The following is a 22,049-nucleotide window of genomic DNA, read 5'->3' as shown; positions in this document are numbered from 1 at the left end:
ATTCCAAGTCGGCGCCAACCATTATCAGTACACAGTACTGCCATTCGGGCTGAAGTCTGCGCCCAGGACATTCTCGAAGTGCATGGCAGTGGTAGCGGCACACCTGAGGAAGAACAAGGTGTTTGTCTACCCGTACCTGGACGATTGGTTGATAAAGGCCTCCTGCTTCTCGGAAGCTCAAGCGCACAGCCAGAAGGCATGCGTTCTCTTGAACAGGCTGGGGTTGCACATCAACATGTCCAAGTCGGTCCCGACTCCGGTCCAGTGCATACAGTACTTGGGAGCCTCCATCAATACGCTGTCAGCAAGCGTGTCTCCTTCGGAGGAGAGACGATTATCACTCCTTCGGAAGGCTCATGCTCTTATGACCACTCCATCTACAACAGTGAGGACGGTGTCTTCTCTACTGAGGTCGATGGCCTCTTGTATCTTCCTCACGCCACACGCACGGCTGCACATGAGACCATTGCAGGAGTGCTTGGAGGATCAGTGGGATCAGAGGAAGGGATCTTGGGACGACAAGATACAACTGTCTCTGCATGCTCCTCAGTCTCTGAAGTGGGGGTGTTCGGAGGAGAATCTCCTCAGAGGGGTTCCCTTCCACAAGGACATTCCCACACAGACTATCGTGACGAATGCGTCTCTCCACGGTTGGGGGGCGCACTCCGGAGACTTACAGATACAAGGAAAGTGGTCCTCGATGGAGTCCACGTATCACATCAATTTCCTGGAACTCAGAGCTGTTCACTTGGCACTGAAGGCCTTTCATCTGTCCTTCCAGACCAACTCTCTGCTTGTTCAGACGGACAATACGACCACGATGTACAAGCAGGGGGGCTCGAGATCACGCACTCTGTCACAGGAGGCGCAGGCGATCTGGCGCTGGCTTCTAGCCAGAGGACTGACGATTACGGCTACCCATCTGCCGGGTGTGCAGAATGTTCAGGCGGACGCATTGAGCAGACTTATTCAGGAAAACCACGAATGGATCATAAACGACGAAGTACTAGTACTAAGTCTTCGCACGGTGGGGGTCTCCAGACAGAGATCTGTTCGCCACCGCCGAAAACAGCAAATGCCGAGACTTCGCCTCCAGGTACTACCAGCAGGGGACGCTGGGGAATGCGCTATGTATCAACTGGTCGAACAGATTTCTGTACGCTTTTCCACCCATTCCCCTGATTCCGGCGGTGCTCATCAAGCTGTCCCAGTCCAGGGCGCGGATGATCCTGATTGCTCCGGAATGGCCCAGGCAGTGGTGGTTCACCGGTCTCTCCTTCCTCACAATGGGCTGCCGTGCCGGCCGGACCTTCTCACGAATTTTGGGGGGCAGATGGTGCACCCCAACCTCTCGTCGTTGAGTTTGGCGGCATGGCTCCTGAGATAGTGCAGTATGGCCATTTGAATCTACCAGAAGATTGTATGGACATACTGAAGGAGGCTAAGCGACCTTCCACTAGGACGTCCTATGCTTACAAGTGGAAGAGATTCTGCATCTGGTGCAAGTCCAAGAACTATGATCCAACGACATGTAAGGAAGATGTCATCCTTCCGTATCTTCTACAATTGGCGCAGTCTGGCCTTAATGTCCATTCCATTAAGGTTCATCTCGCTGCGCTGACTGCCTACAGGAAATGCCCTTCACAGACTTCCTTTTTCCAGATCCCTGTGATCAAGAATTTTCTGGAAGGATTAAAGAAAGTGTTCCCTCCTGTCCGGCTTCCCGCGCCTTCATGGGAATTGAATGTGGTGCTGTCCAGATTGATGAAGGAGCCTTTTGAGCCTATTCATAAGGCTTCGTTGCAGCACCTGTCCTGGAAGGCGGCATTCCTCGTGGCCATTACATCGGCCCGCAGGGTGAGTGAAATTCAGGCGTTGTGTTGCCAAGAACCTTATACTGTATTTCATGCTGCTAAGGTTGTTATGCGTACTCACCCTAAATTTCTTCCAAAGGTTATTTCTGATTTCCATGTTACCCAGACCATAACTTTACCTACGTTTTTTCAGAATCCTTCATCTCCAGCGGAAAGGTCCCTGCATACCCTGGATGTTAGGAGGGTGTTGAAATTTTATCTGGATAAAACCAAAGATATTCGTAGGTCAGACCAATTGTTTATCAATTATGGATCAGTCAGGACCGGTCTTGCTACCTCTAAACAGTCTATCTCGAGGTGGATTGTGTCCTGTATACAATTGTGTTACCAGAAGGCTAATAAGACCTCAGGGGGTAAACCTAAGGCTCATTCCACCAGGGGCAAAGCTGCCACATCTGCTTTGCTACGTAATGTTCCAATTGCAGAAATCTGCAAGGCGGCCACTTGGAAGTCGGTCCATACCTTTGCTAAGCATTACTGTCTGGACGCTGATGCCAGGACAGACGCTCAGGTTGGGCAGGCTTCGCTGCGAAATCTGTTTGCACAGTAGTGGTGTTAATTCTCTTCTCTCCACCTCTGCTTTGGTGTGGGGATGGGCTTGCCATTCTCTTCACTAGATTATGACTGTACACAGAGATCCCCTACTACAAAAGGAGTAGTTTCTGTCCTGTAAATCCAGTTCTGTAGCAGGGGTATCTCTGTTATAGTCATAAGCGCCCGCTCTCCTCCCCGGTGGAGAAAGATATTTATGTAAGGAATGCTACAGGTCTGGCGTGTTAGGCCTTCAAAAAGAACTGAAAGTAAAAGGGACCTGTTGTGCATTCTGGGATACTGCGAAAGTTCTGGAAGTTTCTCTTAAAGGCACAGTATGCTGTTCTGAGCCACATATTGGCAGCCTATGGGGCTTGTCTGTCCACTCCTTCCTCTCTATCATTCCAGAGGCTTTTGATGGTAAAGGACCGTTTTTCTCTGAGGAGAAAGCTGGACAGGCTGTGCTGTTTGTGTTTTTTTGGTGGAATTTCTAGTTGAAGTACTGGACAGTGTAGCCTGTGGATATAGGCTGAATTATCTGTCTTTAAATTCTCTCTTAAGTGTCTGTGCAGGTCTGCATTTTTTGACAACTTAAGAGATTATTTTTGATTGCTCCGGGGTCCACGCACATGGGCGGGACTATTCACTAGATTATGACTATAACAGAGATACCCCTACTACAGAACGGGAGTTACAGGACAGAAACTACTCCATCTCCTACATTTTAAAAACCATGAACCCATCATTCTGATTCTTAGGGGCCTACCTTCGGGGTGACTTATTTGTATTAAAAAGATAGGCTTATGCCTGGCAAAGGGTTTATTTTGCCTGGTTGAAATGGCAGTTTAAAACTGTGCTGCAGGCTCCAGTAGCAGATCTGAGACATTCTTTACAGTGCTACTTTAGTGGGTGTTCCAGTGAGTGCTGCAGCCAACTTGCAGCAATTTATTTACAGGCCCTGGGATTTAAAAGTAAATTAAATGTGCCAATCGGTTATACCAATTTTACCATGTTTGAAAGGCAGATTATAAGCACTTTACAACTGTTAGCAGGAGTAAAGTGTGCAGAGTCCTAATGATAACAAAAAGGGATTCAGCTAAAATTAGGGTAGTGAAGCCAAAAAACTGGGGCAATACAATGTAAAAGATGGTAATTTCCGACAGTAAGCAAAAAAAAAAAATCAAGTTTTAGGCATGTGCATAATTGCTGCGTGTGATACAAAATGACGCTGCCAAGTCATAGGATATTATTTCTCTTTTTGTTTTTAGCCTTGCTGCACAGCATTAGGGATGCTGCACAGCATTAGGGATGCTGTACGGCATGACTAAAAACATTAGCATGCCATCGGGTCTCAAATGCGTGACCTATTGGCTAACCAGGGCATTTTACATAAACGTTTAGTTTCAGAGTTTTCCGAAAACTACATTCTTCAGCAAAAGAGCACATTTGAACACTGAGTAGGCCCAGAGTGCTTTAAACAAGAGATCTGAAAGAGACACGTTAGTATTAGATTCCTTACCTTAGAATATCCCCAGGCGTCAGACTGGATCCGGAAATTTTTGCGTAGCAGTACCCTTGCGCGTCGGTAGGCGTCGTCTGCGGCTCCGCGTCCGTCGTCGGCGTCGTGGGCGCCGTGATGACGTCGACTCCGACACGGTGCCTTTAGGGATGCCCGGCTTCAAACCTTGTGACGATTTCGACCGGCTGATGTCGGTCACGGATCCTCACCGCGTCTGTTTGTCGTGTTTGGGCGTCAACCACGACGACAAGACCTGCTCCGACTGCCGGGCCCTCTCTTCGAAAGCCAGGCGGGAGCGGTCCCGTAGGCGCCTCGAACTCCGGCAGTCAGCCCCGTGAGAGGTCCCGATCCCATGGGAGGTCGAGGGACAGGTCGCGGGCTCGGAGCCATCACAGCTCCGAGAGTAGGCCGCACTCCTCCGGGTCGAAGTCGTCGTCAGGTAAGAGGCACAAGAAGTCAAAGCGGCGTCATCGCTCCTCGGACTCCCCCCGACGCTCGCGCGATGCGGCCGGGGGTTCGGGTGACACCGCCCACGCGGCTCCGTCGGAGTCGCAGGTGCCGCGTGCAGCTCCACACCCTCCGGTCCCTGGGCTGAACGCGACGCCGGAGGAGGTCGAGCGCTTCCTCATGGCCATGAGGAAACTCTCTCCTCCGACGGGCTCCGCGGCGCCTTCGGGCCCAGCGGACCCGTCTGGGGCCCCTAGCGGGTCGGCGGCTCCGGCCCCGACGCCGTCGGGTGCTTCGACGACGCCGACGCCTTCGTGCCCGGCGCCGCAGGTCCCCGTTATCCCGACGCCGCCGGTGCCTTCGGGCCTGGCGCCGAGGGGTCCAGTTGTTCCGCGGCCGCCGGCGCCTTCGGGCCCGGCGCCGCAGGATGCCGCTGGTCCTCCTTCGGGATCTGGTTCGTCGCCGGTGGATCTGACGACCTCCCCGGCGTCGGACCCTCAGGTGTCGCCTCCGGCGCCGGCCTCGGGCGGCGCCGTCCCCGGTACCACCTTCGTTCCTGTTCCGGCGTCGGGACGGCCCCGATGGGCGCCGCTCCAGACGCCGGTTGGAGAGTTCTCTCTCTACGAGCAGGCCCCATTGGTTGAGAACCCTGAATTTCAGGAGATGGGTGATGAAGAGGACTGGGAGGGGTCTGAGGACCCTCTGACCAGGGAGTGTCAGTCTCATGAGGACTGGACAGGAGACCTTGGGGAGGCCAGTGACCTGGACACCTCTCCAGACACTGGTTTTGTCTCCCCTCCTTCCGTGGCATCGGAGGAGGGGGCAACTTATAGTGTGGTGCTGATGAGGGCTGCCAAGGCCTTGGGCCTTGAGCTCCCCGTCGCGGCCGTGAGGACTAACCTCCTCACTGAGGTCCTTAAACCGCAGTCAAGCTCGGCCGAGCCTCTGCTGCCTTTTAATGAGGCCTTGACCGACGTTCTGCTGGGCACTTGGTCCAAGCCCGCTACGGGTTCGCCCGTAGATAGGAGCGTGGCCAGACGCCACCGCCCGGCCGACCCATGTTTCCTGTCCTCCCACCCTACCCCCGAGAGCCTGGTCATCCAGGCCTCCAATTCCCAGACCGCATTCCCGGCCGCTCCCCCGGACCGGGAATCCAAGAGGTATGACCAGTATGGGAAGAAGATCTTCTCATCAATTAGCCTCGGCCTGCGGTCTTCTAACACCGCCTGCCTCTTGGGACGTTACACCCACTCTGTGTGGGATAAGGTCGCGGAAGTGCTGCCAGAGTGTCCGTTGGAGGTACAGGCCAAACTCGGCCAAGCCCTTGTGGAGGGCCGGGATGCAGCCAAATATTCCATCCGGTGTGGGCTGGATACCACTGACTCGCTGGGTAGAGCGATGGCAACGACGGTGGTGGTCAGACGCCACGCCTGGCTGAGGTCCGCCAACTTCTCGGCAGATGTCCAGAACACGCTTATGGACATGCCGTTCGATGGCCGTCGCCTCTTTGGCGACAAGGCAGACCATGCGCTTGAGCGTTTTAAGGACTCCAGGGCTACGGCCAAGTCCTTAGGCCTCTCGGGCCAGCGCCAGCAATCGGCTGCCTATCACTCCTTTCGTGGCCACGGGAGGGGTGCGCCCACACGTGCCGCCAGCCACGCACCGCAGGGCAATACCCAACGCGGTGGCGGCCGTGGAAACCGCCGTCCAGGTGGTCGGGGGCAGCGGCGAGGTCAGTCCACACCTTCCCCCGCAGCATCCGCCTCTAAACCCTCCTAGTCCGTGCTTTCAGGCCTATGTGACGCCAGTGGGAGGCAGGGTTCGCCATCACCACCTTCACTGGCGCACTGTCACGTCGGACAGGTGGGTGCTGCAAATCGTCCGAAGGGGCTACTCCCTCCCCTTCGAGGCGACTCCTCCAGCCATGCCACCGCAGAACCACCGTGTATCGGGGGATCACTTGCGACTTCTGCAGGAGGAAGTTACGGCCCTCTTGGCCAAGGGGGCCATCGAGCGCGTTCCTGGGCCAGAAGTAGGGTGTGGTTGCTACTCCCACTACTTTCTGGTACCCAAGAAGGGCAAAGGGGGGCCTACGCCCTATCTTGGACCTACGGAACGTCAACGGCTTCCTCCGGAAGGAGAAGTACAAGATGCTGACACTGGCTCAGGTCCTGGCTGCCCTGGACCCAGGAGACTGGATGGTAGCGTTGGACTTGCAGGACGCTTACTTTCATATCCCCGTCCTGCCTGCCCACCGGCGCTACCTGCGGTTCATGGTGGGCCACGAGCACTTTCAGTTTACCGTGCTCCCCTTCGGCCTTACCCGTGCCCCACGGGTGTTCACGAAGGTGATGGCGGTGGTCGCAGCTCATCTGCGCAGGTTAGGGGTTTCAGTCTTCCCCTACCTCGACGACTGGTTGTTGAAGGCGGGCTCGCCCCAGACAGTCGTCAACCACCTCCAGACGACGGCGGACCTCCTGCACCAGCTAGGGTTCTCCATCAATGTGCCGAAGTCACACCTGTGTCCCTCTCAGGAGCTCCTCTTCATCGGAGCGGTTCTGGACTCGGCGCGGTTTCGGGTTTATCCGCCCGAACAGCGGGTCCGGGATATTCAGGCTCTGATTCCCATCTTTTAGCCGTTATCCCGGGTTTCGGTCAGGTTGACGCTGCGGCTTCTGGGGCTGATGGCCTCCTGCATCCTACTGGTGCATCACGCTAGGTGGCGGATGCGGGCTCTGCAGTCGGACCTGAAGTTTCAGTGGGCCCAGCATCAGGGCAACCTATCCGACCACGTCCTGATCTCGGAGGGCACTGCGAGACAGCTGCAGTGGTGGCTTACGGACCGAGATTGGGTCAGCGGCAGATCCCTCTCCCTTCCCCAACCGGAGCACGTAGTTGTGACGGACGCGTCCCTCCAGGGCTGGGGAGGCCACATGGGAGAGGCGGAGATCAGAGGCCTCTGGTCTCCGGCGGAGACCCGGCTCCACATCAACCTGTTGGAGCTCAGGGCGATTCGTCTAGCGCTGAAGGCATTCCTCCCCTCTGTCCGGGGGAGTGTAGTGCAGGTGTTCACGGACAACACCACCGCCATGTGGTACTGCAACAAACAAGGCGGGGTGGGGTCGTGGATCCTTTGTCAAGAGGCTCTTCGCCTTTGGCAATGGCTGGAACGCCAGGGCGTGACCCTGGTGGCTCAACACCTGGCAGGTTCTCTGAACGCCAGGGCGGACGAGCTCAGCCGTCGGTGCATGATGGATCACGAATGGCGTCTGAACTCGGACGTGGCGCAAGGCCTCTTTCAGCGATGGGGAGAGCCTTGGTTAGATCTATTCGCCACCGAAGAGAACGCGCAATGTCATCACTTCTGCGCGTTGGAATTTCCAAGGCGGCACTCGCTCGGGGACGCTTTTCGTCGCAAGTGGAGTTGCGGTCTGTTGTACGCCTTTCCGCCTATACCACTTCTGCCCAGAGTGCTGAAGAAGATCAAGCGCGACCGGGCCCAAGTCATCCTTGTGGCTCCGGACTGGGCTCGAAGGTACTGGTATCCAGAGCTACTCAGTCTGTCAGTCGATCCCCCGGTTCGTCTGCCTCTTCAGGAGGACCTTCTGTCGCAGCAGCAGGGGACGGTCCTCCACCCGAACCTGTCCAGTCTCCACCTCCATGCTTGGAGATTGAGCGGCGACAGTTGAGGCCATTTGACTTGCCTCCTGAAGTCTGTAACATCATTCTGGCAGCCAGGCGTCCCTCCACGAAGTCGGTATACGGCTGCAGGTGGAACAGATTTGTGGCATGGTGCACAGCAAAGGCTGTGGATCCACTTTCTGCCCCTCTTTCTGAGGTTCTTCTCTTCCTTCTTTCTCTTGCCCAGCAGGGCTCTGCTCTGGGCACTATCAAGGGCTACCTTTCTGCCCTTTCAGCCTTTCTCAGGCTACCTGATCAGCCTTCTTTGTTCAAGTCCCCTATTGTTAACAGATTTCTTAAGGGCATCACTCACACGTTTCCTCCTGTTCCGTTTGTGATGCCTCAGTGGGACTTGAACCTGGTTTTGACATTCCTGATGTGCTCTCCCTTTGAGCCACTTCACAACTGTCCTCTTCGCCTTCTAACTTTGAATACTGCTTTCCTGGTTGCCATCACCTCTGCCAGGAGAGTGAGTGAGCTCCAGGCTCTTTCTTGTACTCCACCTTTCCTTTCTGTCCATCCGGACAAAGTGGTGCTTCGTACCAAACCTTCTTTCCTGCCCAAGGTTGTCACGGCCTTTCACATCGGGCAGTCCATCACATTGCCAACCTTCTTCCCGCCACCGCATCCCTCTAAAGAGGAAGAGTGGCTCCACCGTCTGGACCCAAAACGTGCGCTCTCATTCTATTTGGATCGCACACGCCAGTTCCGGGTGGATGACCAACTCTTTGTTGGTTACGTGGGCGCTAAGAAGGGGACAGCGGTGCACAAGAGGACCATCTCCCGGTGGATCATCCTGTGTATCCAGGCATGCTACTCCTTGGCTAGGAAGGAGCCCCCGGTTGGACTGCGGGCTCATTCTACCCGAGCGACGGCGACCCCCACTGCCCTGGGCAGGGGTGTGCCCTTACAAGTCATCTGTCAGGCAGCTACGTGGGCATCGCTGCACACGTTTGCAAGACACTACTGCCTGGACAGCCAAGTCCGGAGGGATGGCTGCTTTGGCCGTTCCGTCCTCCAGGACTTTCTGGTGTGATTATTGGTTCGCAGACCCACCACCGGGGTTGGTATTGCTGGGGTATCTATTCTAAGGTAAGGAATCTAATACTAACGTGTCTCTTTCAGATGCACAAGTTACTACTTTGTAACGATATATCTGTAAGAGACATTAGTTAGTATTAGATTCCTTACCGACCCACCCATCCTCCCCGTTCTGCGAACCGATATCTAGGGTTAGGGTTGTCCCCTTCAGGGCCCTAGTTTCAATGGCACCAGTGTTGGTTTTTAACATGGCTCTGCGTTTCTGGCGCGGAAAAGCTGTGTCTAAGAACTGACGTCAGCACGTGGAGGCGGCGTCTAAGTACTCCGACGACGTCATCACGGCGCCCACGACGGATGCGGAGCCGCAGACGACGCCTACCGACGCGCAAGGGTACTGCTACGCAAAAATTTCCGGATCCAGTCTGACGCCTGGGGATATTCTAAGGTAAGGAATCTAATACTAACTAATGTCTCTTACAGATATATCGTTACACAAGTAGTAACTTGTGCGTTAAATCACTTTAAAACTGGTGCCTCCAACAAATATGTTGGGCGAAACCAGTAATTGACAAGCTGATAGTTTAGAGACATTTAGAAACAACATGCAGGAAGCAGTGCTTCTTATCTCAACACTCGCAGCTAGATGAATCAGTAGCATAACTCCACACTCACACAGGTGTGCATGATAGTATTGGACCTATTGCACAACCACTCATCATGGCAGCATCTTGATTGGTTGTGCTGCAGAAGTCTATGCAGCCGGTCCCTGTGTGTCCATGAGGCTGGGGAAGAAGAATGCAGGATTGTTGAGTGCAGGAATCTGGATGCAAGTTTGGAATTCTGAGATTTCCCAGGAACCAAAAAGTTTAGGAGTCATAGTGGCAGGCTTTTACTCATTTCAGGTTGGTTTGAGTTGATATTTTACCAATTCAAAGCTGTAATACTGTACCTGGAGTGATAAATGGCTTTTGCCATTTTACAGCCTGGCAAGGACAACACTGTGCTAGTCCTATGCTTAAAGACTTTGCTGTAGAAATGGCAAAATACTTTGTCCTTTTCTATCTCGGCATGGATGGCACTGTGCTAATCCTATGCTTAACCCCTTCGATGCTTGTGACGGAACCATTCCGCAATCAGTCACGGTTGAGCTGTGCTGATGACGGAACGGTTCCGTCACGACCGCACCCTGTTATGGAATGTCCAGCACAGGGGGGGAATCGGCGCCGCACGGAAGCGGTTAAAGACTTTGATAGAAAAACAGACATTTGAGGTGAGCAGATCTAGAGTGTTGCTGGTGTTGAGAGTGCTCTAACAGGAGCTGCTGTCCACCTAAACTTGAGAACTACCCAGAGTTCTCTCCTTCTTTTACACACACACACACACACACACACACCACACACTCACACGCAACCACACACACACACACACACACACACACACACACACACCAGTTTAGCAAAAATAGCCTATATTTATCTGAGTAACAAGACCAAAGCGATAAAAATCCAACATACACAAGTGACGATATGAATTTTGCAAGAACAAACTTAAAAATACACTCCCTTGAAATTGATAGTGTCAACCAGGGCTATTGCAGCGCCGTGAACAACAGAAATCCAACAGTTCAGTGATATGGCGTCAGATAGACCCGCAAACAGTACCTTTGAAAGTGAAGAGTCCTCGGGGACCTTGCAATGAAATCCAAAGATGAGGTGTAGCTGGTGGGAGTCTGTTCCAGAAGTCAGGCAGAAGTCGTTGAGGCCTTGGAGTCACACGTGCTGCGGATCAAACTTGGCAATGTCATGGTAAGCATCGCTGGTATCAGCGGGACCGGGGCTGCGATGTCGTCACAGTCGATACATCATGCTCTTCACGGGGGGTGACCACAGCTTCGGTGCAGGCAGCAACGCAGATGGGGTGATGTTGTGCTCTTCACGAGTGGTGTCCTCAGCCAATGTGCAGGCAGCGAGGTCGGAGTCTATGTCGTTGTTACACCAGGGGCTGCAATGTCGAGGCGATGAGTCATGCTCTTCACGAGCAGTGGTCACTGCTTCAGTGCGGCAGCACGTCGATGACGGTGTGAAGCGATGTCGTCGGGGCTGCAGTGTCGTTGCGGTCGATGCGTCCTGCTCCACACGAGCAGTAACCATGGCTTTGGTGGAGGCAGCGGCATCAGGGACAGTATATGGTTTGCTTTTCTAAGTTTGCAGCACAACAACTCAGTTTCAAGGGCCCAGGACTGGTTTTGCTCCACTTGGCAATGCAGGACTCACAGCAGAAGAGTTGCAGTGCTGGTAACAAGATGTGAATGAAGACTTTGATATCCCTGAGAGTTCCAACAGGAGGCAAGCTCCATCAAGCCATTGGAGAAACTTGGAAGGCAGGATACAGAAAGTAAAGTCCAGTCCTTTCACTGTCCAAGACAGAAGCAGCAGTAGTAGGCAAACATCAAAGCAAACTGCAAAGTGGTAGTCCCTCCTGACAGCAACACAGCTCTTCTTCCTGGCAGAATGTCCTCAATCCAGAAGTGTTCTGAAGTTATAGTGTCACATCCCCGGTACTTATACCAGTGTTTGCCTTTAAAGTAGGCATACTTCAAAGGAAAGTCTTTGTAGTGCACAAGATCCTGCCTTTCCTTGACCTGGCTCCAGACAGGTGGTGGAGTCAGCGTTGTGAGAGGGCAAGCATGGCCTTATTCAGGTGTCAGTGACATCTCCTCCCACCATTCTAGCTCAGGAAGGCCCATAAGCCTGGTGATGGTCCATCAGGATATGCCAGGCACATCTCCGCTCCCTCTGTGTGACTGTCTTGAGCCCAACTTTCATCCTAACCCAGACGTGGATTCTGCAGAGTGCAGAGGCACAGAATGGTTAAGCAAGAATATGCCCACTTTCTTGAAGGGGCAGTTTCAAACACGCAATTCAAAAACCAACTTCACCAAAAGATGTATTTTCAAATCATGAGTTCAAATTATCCAAATCTTTATCTCTTCCCAATTGGAAGTTACAAGACAGCTCCAATGATAACCTATGGGAAAGATAGTTCTTGCAGTAGTGAAAAAAGAAATGAGCAGTATTTCCCTATTTGGACATGTAAAACACAACAGCATATGTCCTACCTTTTAAATTCACTGCACCCTGCCCATGGGGCTGCCTTGGGCCTACCTTAAAGGTGACTTACTTGTAGTAAAATGGAAGGTTTGGGCCTGGGAAGTGGATGCACTAGCCAGGTTGAAATGACAGTTTAAATCTGCACACACAGACATTGCAGTGGCAGGCCTGAGGCATATTTACAGGGCTACTCACGTGGGTGGCATAATCAGTGCAGCAGCCCACTAGTAGCATTTAATTTACAGGCCCTGGCAATGCATAGTACTCTTTACTAGTAAATTAAATATGCCAATCATGGACAAACCAATTACCATTACCTTTTATATAAGAAGCTCTTGCACCTTAGTAATGGACAGCAGTGGTAAAATGCCCAGAGTCATAAAACCAGTGAAAACGAAATGCAGAAAAATTGGAAGGCAAAAAGTGTGGGTATAGTCCTGCAAAAAGGGCCAGGTCTAACAATGACATTTTGGCTAATAACACTGTGTTATGCACTGGCAGTAGGTGGTAGCCACTACCGGTAATCTTGCAATTAGAAGCTACTAATATGTAAATCTTGTTGATGTACTTACTATTGTAAGAGCAAGAATGTTTCTTAGAAACTTAGGTTGTCAGTGACCCCAAGTAGCTCTTCTTACAGAAAAATAGGAGAAGCTCTGCTCAAGGGTATATTTTAAAGAAATATAAATAGCTCAATGACAGTCAACACTATGTAATGATGGTTCAGCAGTACATTGATACTAAATTTTTGAATTTGCCTAACCTGTGCACCAAACCTGGCAATTGCTTGGTGTATAAGCTAAAGTCCAGCATGCCAATTTTAATGCAAATCTGTACAAAGGAAAAAAAAAGTTATGGGGATGGTGGTGAAGAAAGATGCTTCCACATTCTAATTCCAATACTTAAAATAACTACAACAAATTTTACATGAAGGAAAACCGTTTGTTATGGTGTATAACTGTTCAGTAATTTTTTGAGATATAAACATTTTAAAAAATTGTCTAATGTGCTTTATAGGCTTAACCGTTTTGCATATCTGTGCTGTTTGGGATTCACAAACTATTTGCAGATCATGAAATGAAAAAAAGTTATGTTTGCACGAGGAAGCCATTTTGCCCTGACCACAGGCCACAGCAGGAGGACCCTCAACCCCCCTCTCTCAATATCGAGTAACAGATTTGTATTTTTATGATTCGAAGGATTATTGGATCCTATTAGGGATTTGCAGAACCCCAACACCTAACATGGTGGCTGGTGTCTTCGGTACAGAGACAGTTACCACAGACCCCAAGCCCCAATAGGCAGTTTCGGTGTCAGAAAAGGTTTTGCAAATCCAGAGCATTCTTTGTGCCCGTGTATTGCAAACACCGGGAGACGTTTCTCCAACCCATGCTTCACCAGCACTTATTCAGTCATATGAAGTTGGAACCATAAACTTCCAAAAGGGGCAACTTGCAACAGCAGCAAGTGGCATATGATTAAGAGTCATGGGACTCGAAACGCGTAATGCCCGTTTGGCTTTTTTACTGAAATAAAGATCTTGTTGGAAGAAGTTGGTGTGGCCTGTTCGACGTTGCTGCAAGAGCGAACGTTTCTTTTCCATATATATATCTATATATAGATATATATATATATTCTCTCCCTATCGCTGTCGTTCTCTTTCTCTCTCCCCTCTTTCTCTCTCCCCCTTCCTCTGTAGTTATAGTGACCGGTGATAGGGATTTTTTTATTTTCGTCCCTCAATAACTTTTCACCTATCTGATGAATGTCTGTGAAACTTTGAAGACCCACTGCCCCCGTTTAATTTTTGGAGTCCTAAAAGTTTTGCAGCGTTTTGTGAAGTGGGTGCAAAGAAAAAGAGAGTCCCAAAACAGGTATAAAATGCAATGCATTTTACTTAGACTTTTGTATTTCGCATAGCGCGAAAACAGTCAGTCTAATGTATACGACATTTAGAATGAAGAAATATTATGGTGTGCAGATGATTCTTTGGGATACTGCAGGTAAGTAGGGCAGGTATCGTATATGTTTTACCCCCTTCGAAGCTCATAACGAGCTCAGCTCGTTATGAGTTACGCCTCTCGTACACTCATGACGAGCTGAGCTCGTCATGAACCGCGGGTTTTTTAAAAACCCAGCGCACAGCGGGAAAACGCTTAGCGCGGATGCGGTTACGTTTTTTTAATTTAACTATCTGTGGCCGTGGTTGCACTGTGGTAATCCTGAGGTATATAGCGATGGCAAGTCATCAGCTCATTGGCTAATGCCTGCCTTTCCAAAAGTTATAGTCAGCCATCTTGTCTTCAGTTCGAGTTTCCCTGTGTTCTGTTTTACGCCATCCAGTGTATGTAAGAATTAGGTTAGGTATTTTTCCCATGCCTATTACCACTTTAGGTAAATAGTAATGGGTAGGAAAGAATATTTATAAGTTTATAGATACTTTTAAAAGAATTCCGTAGTATTGCGATACCGAACAGGAAAAAAATTGTAAATTAAATATAAGATAATATATTTTATAAATACAGTGTGCCAAAGTGTATTTCCAACGTTTTACATAATTAAATATGTACAAAGAAGTGTACGGAGTAGTGCACTAATTATTTACAATTTCTGTACGACTTAAAAAAAAAACAGTTCAGAATACACAGCTGTAAATTTTTACTGAAATTTTAAAAGAAAAATGTTATCCTTACAAAATGTTTTTGAGATACCGCGGTACTAGCGCGCTCTCCATATTTCTAAAAAATTAAAATATGCAGAAATGTATAAATATTTTGATCTACCTGTTGCCACTTTGCTGAAGAGGAAATAGAGCAAAAAACGCACACCTAATAATTATCTACATCAGAGACGTAACGAAGAACATGTGCAAAGTGTACCTAAAAACAACATAGCTGCGATAAACTTTTCTAAAGCCTATGATTAGACAATCAGCTAATGATTTGTAATCACTGTGTAGTATCCCGAAATACCCCATATTATCTACAAATTCATAAACAAAAAAGGTTACCTTTGACCACTGAAATAAAGTGGTAATAATGAATAAAAATAATAATAGACATTTATATGGTGCAGCATTCACCTCACAGGTATCCTGGCGCCATGTCAAACTTGCTGTATCAGCAACAAAACCGGGCCTAACCTTTCTTACTTTGGCACCATCTTTCATGACCAGTCCTAGATGTAAAACGAACTACTTTTTAGGTTGCTAATAACAATAAAACGTAATACTGAATTATATGTACCATCGTAGGCCATAAGCCTGAAAAACGCTGACCACACAATAATTGAAATTTGTGGTAAAAACTATATGGCTGATTTTTACCTTTGTTAAACAGATCAATGAAACAAACACATACCTAGTTGTGAGCCCCATGTACCTTTGTATATCAATATATAAGTGCAATATATAAGTACATTTTATATAACGTATAGGTTTACCATAACTTGCACTATTTACATAGCCAATCAGAAAAATTACATTTGACTATTATAATAAATATTTTGCACATATAAAATTGACATTTTTTCAAGCAAGTTAACCCTATGTTTCCTTTAATTTGCACATTCCACTTGATGACTTTACAAATGAAGGCATGACACACATGGTAACCCTCAGATTGATAGCTGAAATCCCAAAGCCTAGTGTTTTGAAAAATCAACTGATTATAACCGCTTTTGATATGCAATCCTATCTTTAAGCTGTATTAAATGCAAGGCATAGGTTTGATTTGACTCATTTAAGACTGGAAATTTTACTTCGATTAATCAGTTTTCCAGAAATGAATGATTGGTCTACAAGCCTAATTAATTGTCCATGTGATTGTGCGATGGCTCAGCACACTATGCATGTTGTGATTTTTTTTTTTTGTTGTAAATTTTATAGTCACCTGAGGAATCGTTATATTCTACTGATCATAAGACCACTCAATTTTACATAATGTCCCCCTGCATATTCATATCTACAGTCTCTGCCTTCTTTGGAGATCTGCTGTGGTATTTCATTCTTTTTATGGGCTATGCTTTGTGAGAGAATATTTCTCTTGCCCTCGTTTAGTATTGGGACGTAGTGCGCAGACCCCCTATGGATTTGGGATATGCAATTTGTTTTTAAAAGAAATTATCAATGTATGTATAATTTATTGTACTTTTGCATTCCTATAATTGAATGAGATTTACGCACTTTTGGATCGGGTAGGATTGGAGCGAATGGTGGACCCAATTTGAGGTTGTGCTTCTCCCTTGTTGCACTAGTTCCATTTAATTTCGTCCGACTGTCCCATGGAAAGCCGTGCTTTTGCTTCTCTTTAATTTGAACGTATGACAAAATCGGTGAATCAAGTTGCTCAAATATGAATATATTCTCTCTTTTATTTGTACACCCTAGTATTTGCTAACTTGTCCTTGTATTATTGGCATATTGTGGTATTGTATTAGATTTCATGCGTTATAATGTTGACCATGGTAGACCGGCTTTTAGATTTTCACAGCTATTAACTAACAAGGAAAATTATACCAGTTATGGGTTCTCCCTAAAACTCGGCTGTGTGAGTATATAGGTGTATGTTGTCTTAAGCCCCGTCAGTATTTAATAATTCTTATTTTAAGGTGTTTCTATGCATACGCTTTTGTTTTATGCTATTAATTGTACTTTTATGCTTTTTATGCTTGTTTTGCGCTGTGTGAAGCTTTTATGGATGGTTAATGCATCTGAATAAAGTTTATTGATTGATTGACTTTGAAATTTAAAGGCAGTATACCATCTGACGAAAAGGAAGGACAAATAGGAAAGATTAACCACTTGGAAGCAAGGATTTTTAGAGGCCACAAATAAACAAATGAAAAGCAGTGGACGGACTATAAGCCCACAGATTATATGCAACATGTCTCAGAGAGACAGCGCAAGGACTGTCTAGGCTCGAGCTAAAAATTAATGCTTGGAATTACACCAAATTTGACAGAAAGTTAGAAAGTTACTGTGATATCATGCTCTTAATTCTTTGGTTTAAATCCATTCAGCTGTTTTCGAGACATCTTTGTTTAAAGACTTGCTTGGGTGGGCATGAACTGTTTAAAAAAGGTAGATACATCTAGGCTGCTGATGTTTAGATATAAGTTGATTGACCTCTTCGATCAGGACTAGTTAATGCTGACTGACGAGCCACAACCTGCACAGTATGTTGTAGCAGCCCTTAAAGGACTCATAGACATATTCCCTGCGTCCTGCAAATGAATAAAAAATATATATAAAGGGCCTGATGAGTAGACATTGACCCCAAGGCGCCTGAGGGTGGGTACCAAAATAGATACCCTTTGATTGGCTGGCTACAACATTGACAGTGTGTTGTGGCAGACATTACAGAACTCGGAGCATGGGCCCCATGGAAATGCATGTTTTTAAAGCTTGTTTAAGAGGGTGTCATAAAGGAGCACATATAAAGGATGATAACAGATTATAGTCATAATATAAATCATTTGTGGGTGGTTCAATACAAATTTTACGAATTATGTGTTATACGTTTACCCTGTGGAAAATGTTGGTCCTCTGCTGGGATTTCATGAACTCTATTTGAGAGAAAACTGTTTTCCCTCATGATTTTCTCATGGAGGTTATGGGAGGTGCTCCAGAAGCTAAAATGATAGCACCTTTTCTATTACTTCACACTTTCCTCCTTAGCTATGTAAGAATTATATCTGATATTCTGAGTAAAATTTTCTTCCAACAGTATTAACAGCCTGTTAGTTGATTCCCCAGTTTTCTACTGAAATTTCCTCAGTCATCTAATGCACAACTTGAGTGCTAACATTCTTCATTTAGGACAAAACTGATGGAATCAAAGCTGTAAAAGCTGGAGCATTTCCTTTAACAAAATGAGGGGTTTTATAAGTTCCCAAATGTTTTCCTCATCCATTTCAGTAAAACCTTCTGACATGCAGACTGTAACCTACTTTCATCACCAGCGGATGCCTGTTGGTTAACTCCCTAGTGATCAACTGCAACTTTACCATAGAGTTCTAATGAGCAACTACACCACTAACTTTTTGTATTCAAGTCAAAAATGAGGCAATCCTGAAACAGCATTTTGCTGAAATTGGAATTCTTGAATTTAAAGCCTTTACTGAGGAGAGGGCTAAAGTAAATGCACATTAAGTTGTTAAAACAGGCTTGAGGCCAGAGTATTTTAAAAAAAATGTGAGGGGAGATGTAGGCTTTAAGTAATTTGAGCATAGTGTATTTTTACAGGGTTTGCAAATAGTTGAAGAGATACACGTGTGTAAAGCATGACCTTTTCACATCTGCTTACTCAGCCTACCCATCTTCCCAGTTGTTTAACAGCTCCTCAATTTTAAAATAGTACCTTTTTGTAAAAATATATATATTTTTTTTTATTCATTCACTGGAAAAAAACAAAGATTAAAGTGATGGAATAGTTCCGTTATAGTTTACTAAGCTTCCACTGTGCACTGCTTGTGACCCCACATTACATCACTCATGACGTTAATTGACATTATTGATTACATCTCAAATTTAACCCATTGTATCCTCGTTTTGGTAAATTATATTAGTTTGAACTGAACATGTGGTGAAAAGTCATGGAGAGTGCTAAGATTTAAAGAAGAAAGTATTTTACAAAACCACTCCTACTTCTCCGAGTTGCCATTTTCATTGACCTGCCTCCCTTCCATGGGTCCCTACTGAAGTGAAAGACTGTAATAATTATAGATAGGAAGTCTCAGCAACATTACACTAACCTCTTCTGTGGCGATTGTCAACACATATGCCGCATCTTGGTTGCTTGATCATTTTGTTAGGTGATGCCACTCAAGTGATGGGCTTACACATAAAATGCACATGATTGGTGCTCTAAAGAAAAAACAAGGTTGATAAAACAATATTGTTGCACAAATGTGTTCTTGATGACCTGGACGTGGTTTTGCTTTACAGATGTTGCTAAATCTACATAAAAAGAGTTGGATGGAAGGATTAACACTTCAAGACTACAATGAGCATTGCAAGCTTAACGAGAGTGTGGTAAAAGAAATGTTGGAATTGGCGAAGAATTATAATAAGGTATTTGATTTATTGTCACTTGAGCAACTGAATGGCAGTGTTCTTGGAATAACGTATAATTGTTTGGCTTGCCCCAGGAATCACTAAAGATGGTTTATTTTATTATGTATTTTTTTGTTGAACAATCTAAATGTTTGACTGGGGATATTTTTTTATTTGATCAGACTCACATGTTCTACACTAAAATTAAATGGATGAAATTGCTGTTGGATTAATGTTTGCCGAACCTAAAAAATGTAAAGAAGTGATATCTTTGTAATATTTATGGCACATTACACATTTGTTCAAATTGACTAATAAAACAATGATTTTTTTTTTAGAGGTGGGTTTTGCAAAGAAATGCAGAGCGATTTGCCTAACAAAGATGCGCTAATTGTACTAGTTTGGTTGTATATTGTTTCTTGTATATGTTTTTTGTAGTTTTGATTTGAAAGGTTTTTTTTGGAAGTCTCTACTTTTGTACATTACGATGCATGTAAGTGTGCTAAGAAAGGATTGAGATATATTGGGAAGGTTGATAGCAGCAGCATAAACAGTGGGCGGCAGGAGTAGTGAGACAAGAATAGTGAAAGTACAGTAATTCTAATGCTGTTGAAGTAAGAATTGCAGAGCCAGGCTATGATCTCGAACATGTTCACAAAAAGTGTGGGTTCAGATTTTAATTTAAGATGTATTGATAACTCAATTGATTCTAGTATACCGTCAAACAATAAAAGTTAGTCCGTGCAAGATGTGCTCCCAGTTTAATCTACGGTTAGGTTTTCACACCTCCAGCCCTGGTTTGCTGAGCCCTCAATTAACAGTGATGCCATCAATATTTGGATATTTGGCTGGTGTTCGTGGCAGGGGAGCAAAGTCCAGTTTCTTTCACTTAACCATAATTGGTCAGTTTCAAGGTTTTTTTTGTTTTTTTTATTTAGTAACCATTACTGCATTTTAACTGTGGTTTTTAATAGCATTTAAGAGGTTTTTTTTACAATAATACATTATGGTGTCTCCACTGTGTATTTACAGTTAGGATCCCTACATCCAAGTTTAAAAAAAAGCCATTTCCCTCCCCTCCTAACAGCTGCATAATCTGGACCTAATTAGAATGTGCAGTTAGAATGTGCATATGACATTGCTATTTTGACATTACTATCACTCAAACCAACTGATATGTTGTTTCCCTCCCAGATGTGTTTTTCCTTTTTTCCATCCAGATGTTGCCCCTGTACAAGCAACACTAAAGGGTCACTATAATAGTATACATATATATGTAACTCTATATTAGAGTCTAGATTAAACAACTGTGCATCCTCCACAGTCACTATTGATGTGTGTGTAAATGTAAATGTGGGATACTTGTAAAGCGCACTGTTACTCTACCCGAGTGTCCTGGCGCTGTAGACCGCTGGGGAACCCGTCCTGGTTTTCCCTGTGAGATGGTCCCTTTCTGGGTATCTCCAGGGTGAAACCAGGCATCCCCGGCGTCTGTGGGGGGCCGTTGTAGAGATGAGGCAAGCTTAATGCCCAGAGTTACTGAGTGTGTTCCCTGGTTAGAGTAGGCACTGAGGCGAGAATTATCGAGTCCGTTGACCCTGGTCCAAGACCCTGCCGTGTCAGGAATTGAACCCTGGTCTCGGGCCGTTCTCTGCTTACAGGTCTGCCACCTCTAACCTCTAACCAGTGAGCCACACCTCTCCACAGTGTGTGTGTATATATATATATATATATATATATATATATATATATATATATATATATATATATATATATATATTGTATAGCACTAGTGTACTTCTCACTCACTTACCCCACATCCACTGCACTGTTGCATCTTTTGGGAAACACTGTTTTAATTCTATATTAAACTTGAACTTGATGAGTTCACCTTCCTAGGATTATAATCTGTATGTGAATAAAATTGTATGTGTTCTAGTAAAAACCAATCCTGATGTTTTTAGGCTAGTTTCCGTGGAAGTTGCGCTTCCCCCTTCAAGGTCCATTGTTTTCCTTTATCATCTAAATAAAATTTGGGGCAGCAATTAAAGTTTGTGTTATGTACAAGCTTCTATTGGATTGGCTTGTTCCTCCTTGTGTTCCTCAGACTCCTCCTCATTCTTGTATTGTTTATTTTACAATACATGCCTCCTGGTCATACACTAGGACTGCTGTCCTCTGAGCAAGCCAGGGTCTAATCCAGATCTATTCCTGCTCTACACAGTCATAGGGGAGACATGCTAAGGAACTAATGTGCAAGCTACTAGCTTTACCTTCTTTGGGGACGGCAAACTGTGTTTCTGCATGAAGAAGCACTTAAGGTACTACAGAAACTTAATGGCCAGCAGTATGCCTTGGGTCATTTGTTTGTGCAGTTCATACTGTGAATGCAGCTTATTTTACATTGTTAGTCTGTGTCTGTGGGATTTTGTTTATTTGAAAGCCTGCACAAGAATGTCTAGGGATCCTTGTTTACCAAGCATTTGAGGGTCATTTGTTTATTTGAAAGTTGTGCAGTATCTTTCTTCCTGCAGGAAAGTGTGACAATTGCACAGCATACTGATACAAAATCCCTCGACAAGCCGGACACCTCCTTAATGGGCAAACAGCAGCTAAGCAACTGGAAGTCCCTCTCGAATGAAAAAGCCACTTCCCTGAAGAATATCATCCACTCAGGAGCCACCTCAAACCTAAGATCCCACTTCATATACAACCGTGGAAGAACCCTTAACCCCCTCAGCGTTCACCGCTACCATCAACACCGCCATAACCATCACCACCTTTTTATCTTG

The 22,049-nt window shown here is 46.4% G+C and overlaps 1 protein-coding gene across 1 annotated transcript in view; it reads left to right on the top strand.

The window, feature by feature from the left end:
• PSMD14 (proteasome 26S subunit, non-ATPase 14) overlaps window positions 1-22,049 on the top strand; it is a 498,726-nt gene that overhangs the window by 385,205 nt on the left and 91,472 nt on the right. Inside the window, exon 9 of the mRNA XM_078681663.1 lies at window positions 19,150-19,275. Coding sequence (XP_078537789.1) covers window positions 19,150-19,275 — 126 coding nt within the window. The remainder of the gene's footprint in view (window positions 1-19,149; window positions 19,276-22,049) is intronic.

Source organism: Lissotriton helveticus, chromosome 3_1 (genome assembly GCF_964261635.1).
Source record: "Lissotriton helveticus chromosome 3_1, aLisHel1.1, whole genome shotgun sequence".
Lineage (NCBI taxonomy): Eukaryota > Metazoa > Chordata > Amphibia > Caudata > Salamandridae > Lissotriton > Lissotriton helveticus.
The sequence above is the reverse complement of the archived record's forward strand: the minus strand, read 5'-3'. Positions and strand labels throughout refer to the sequence as shown.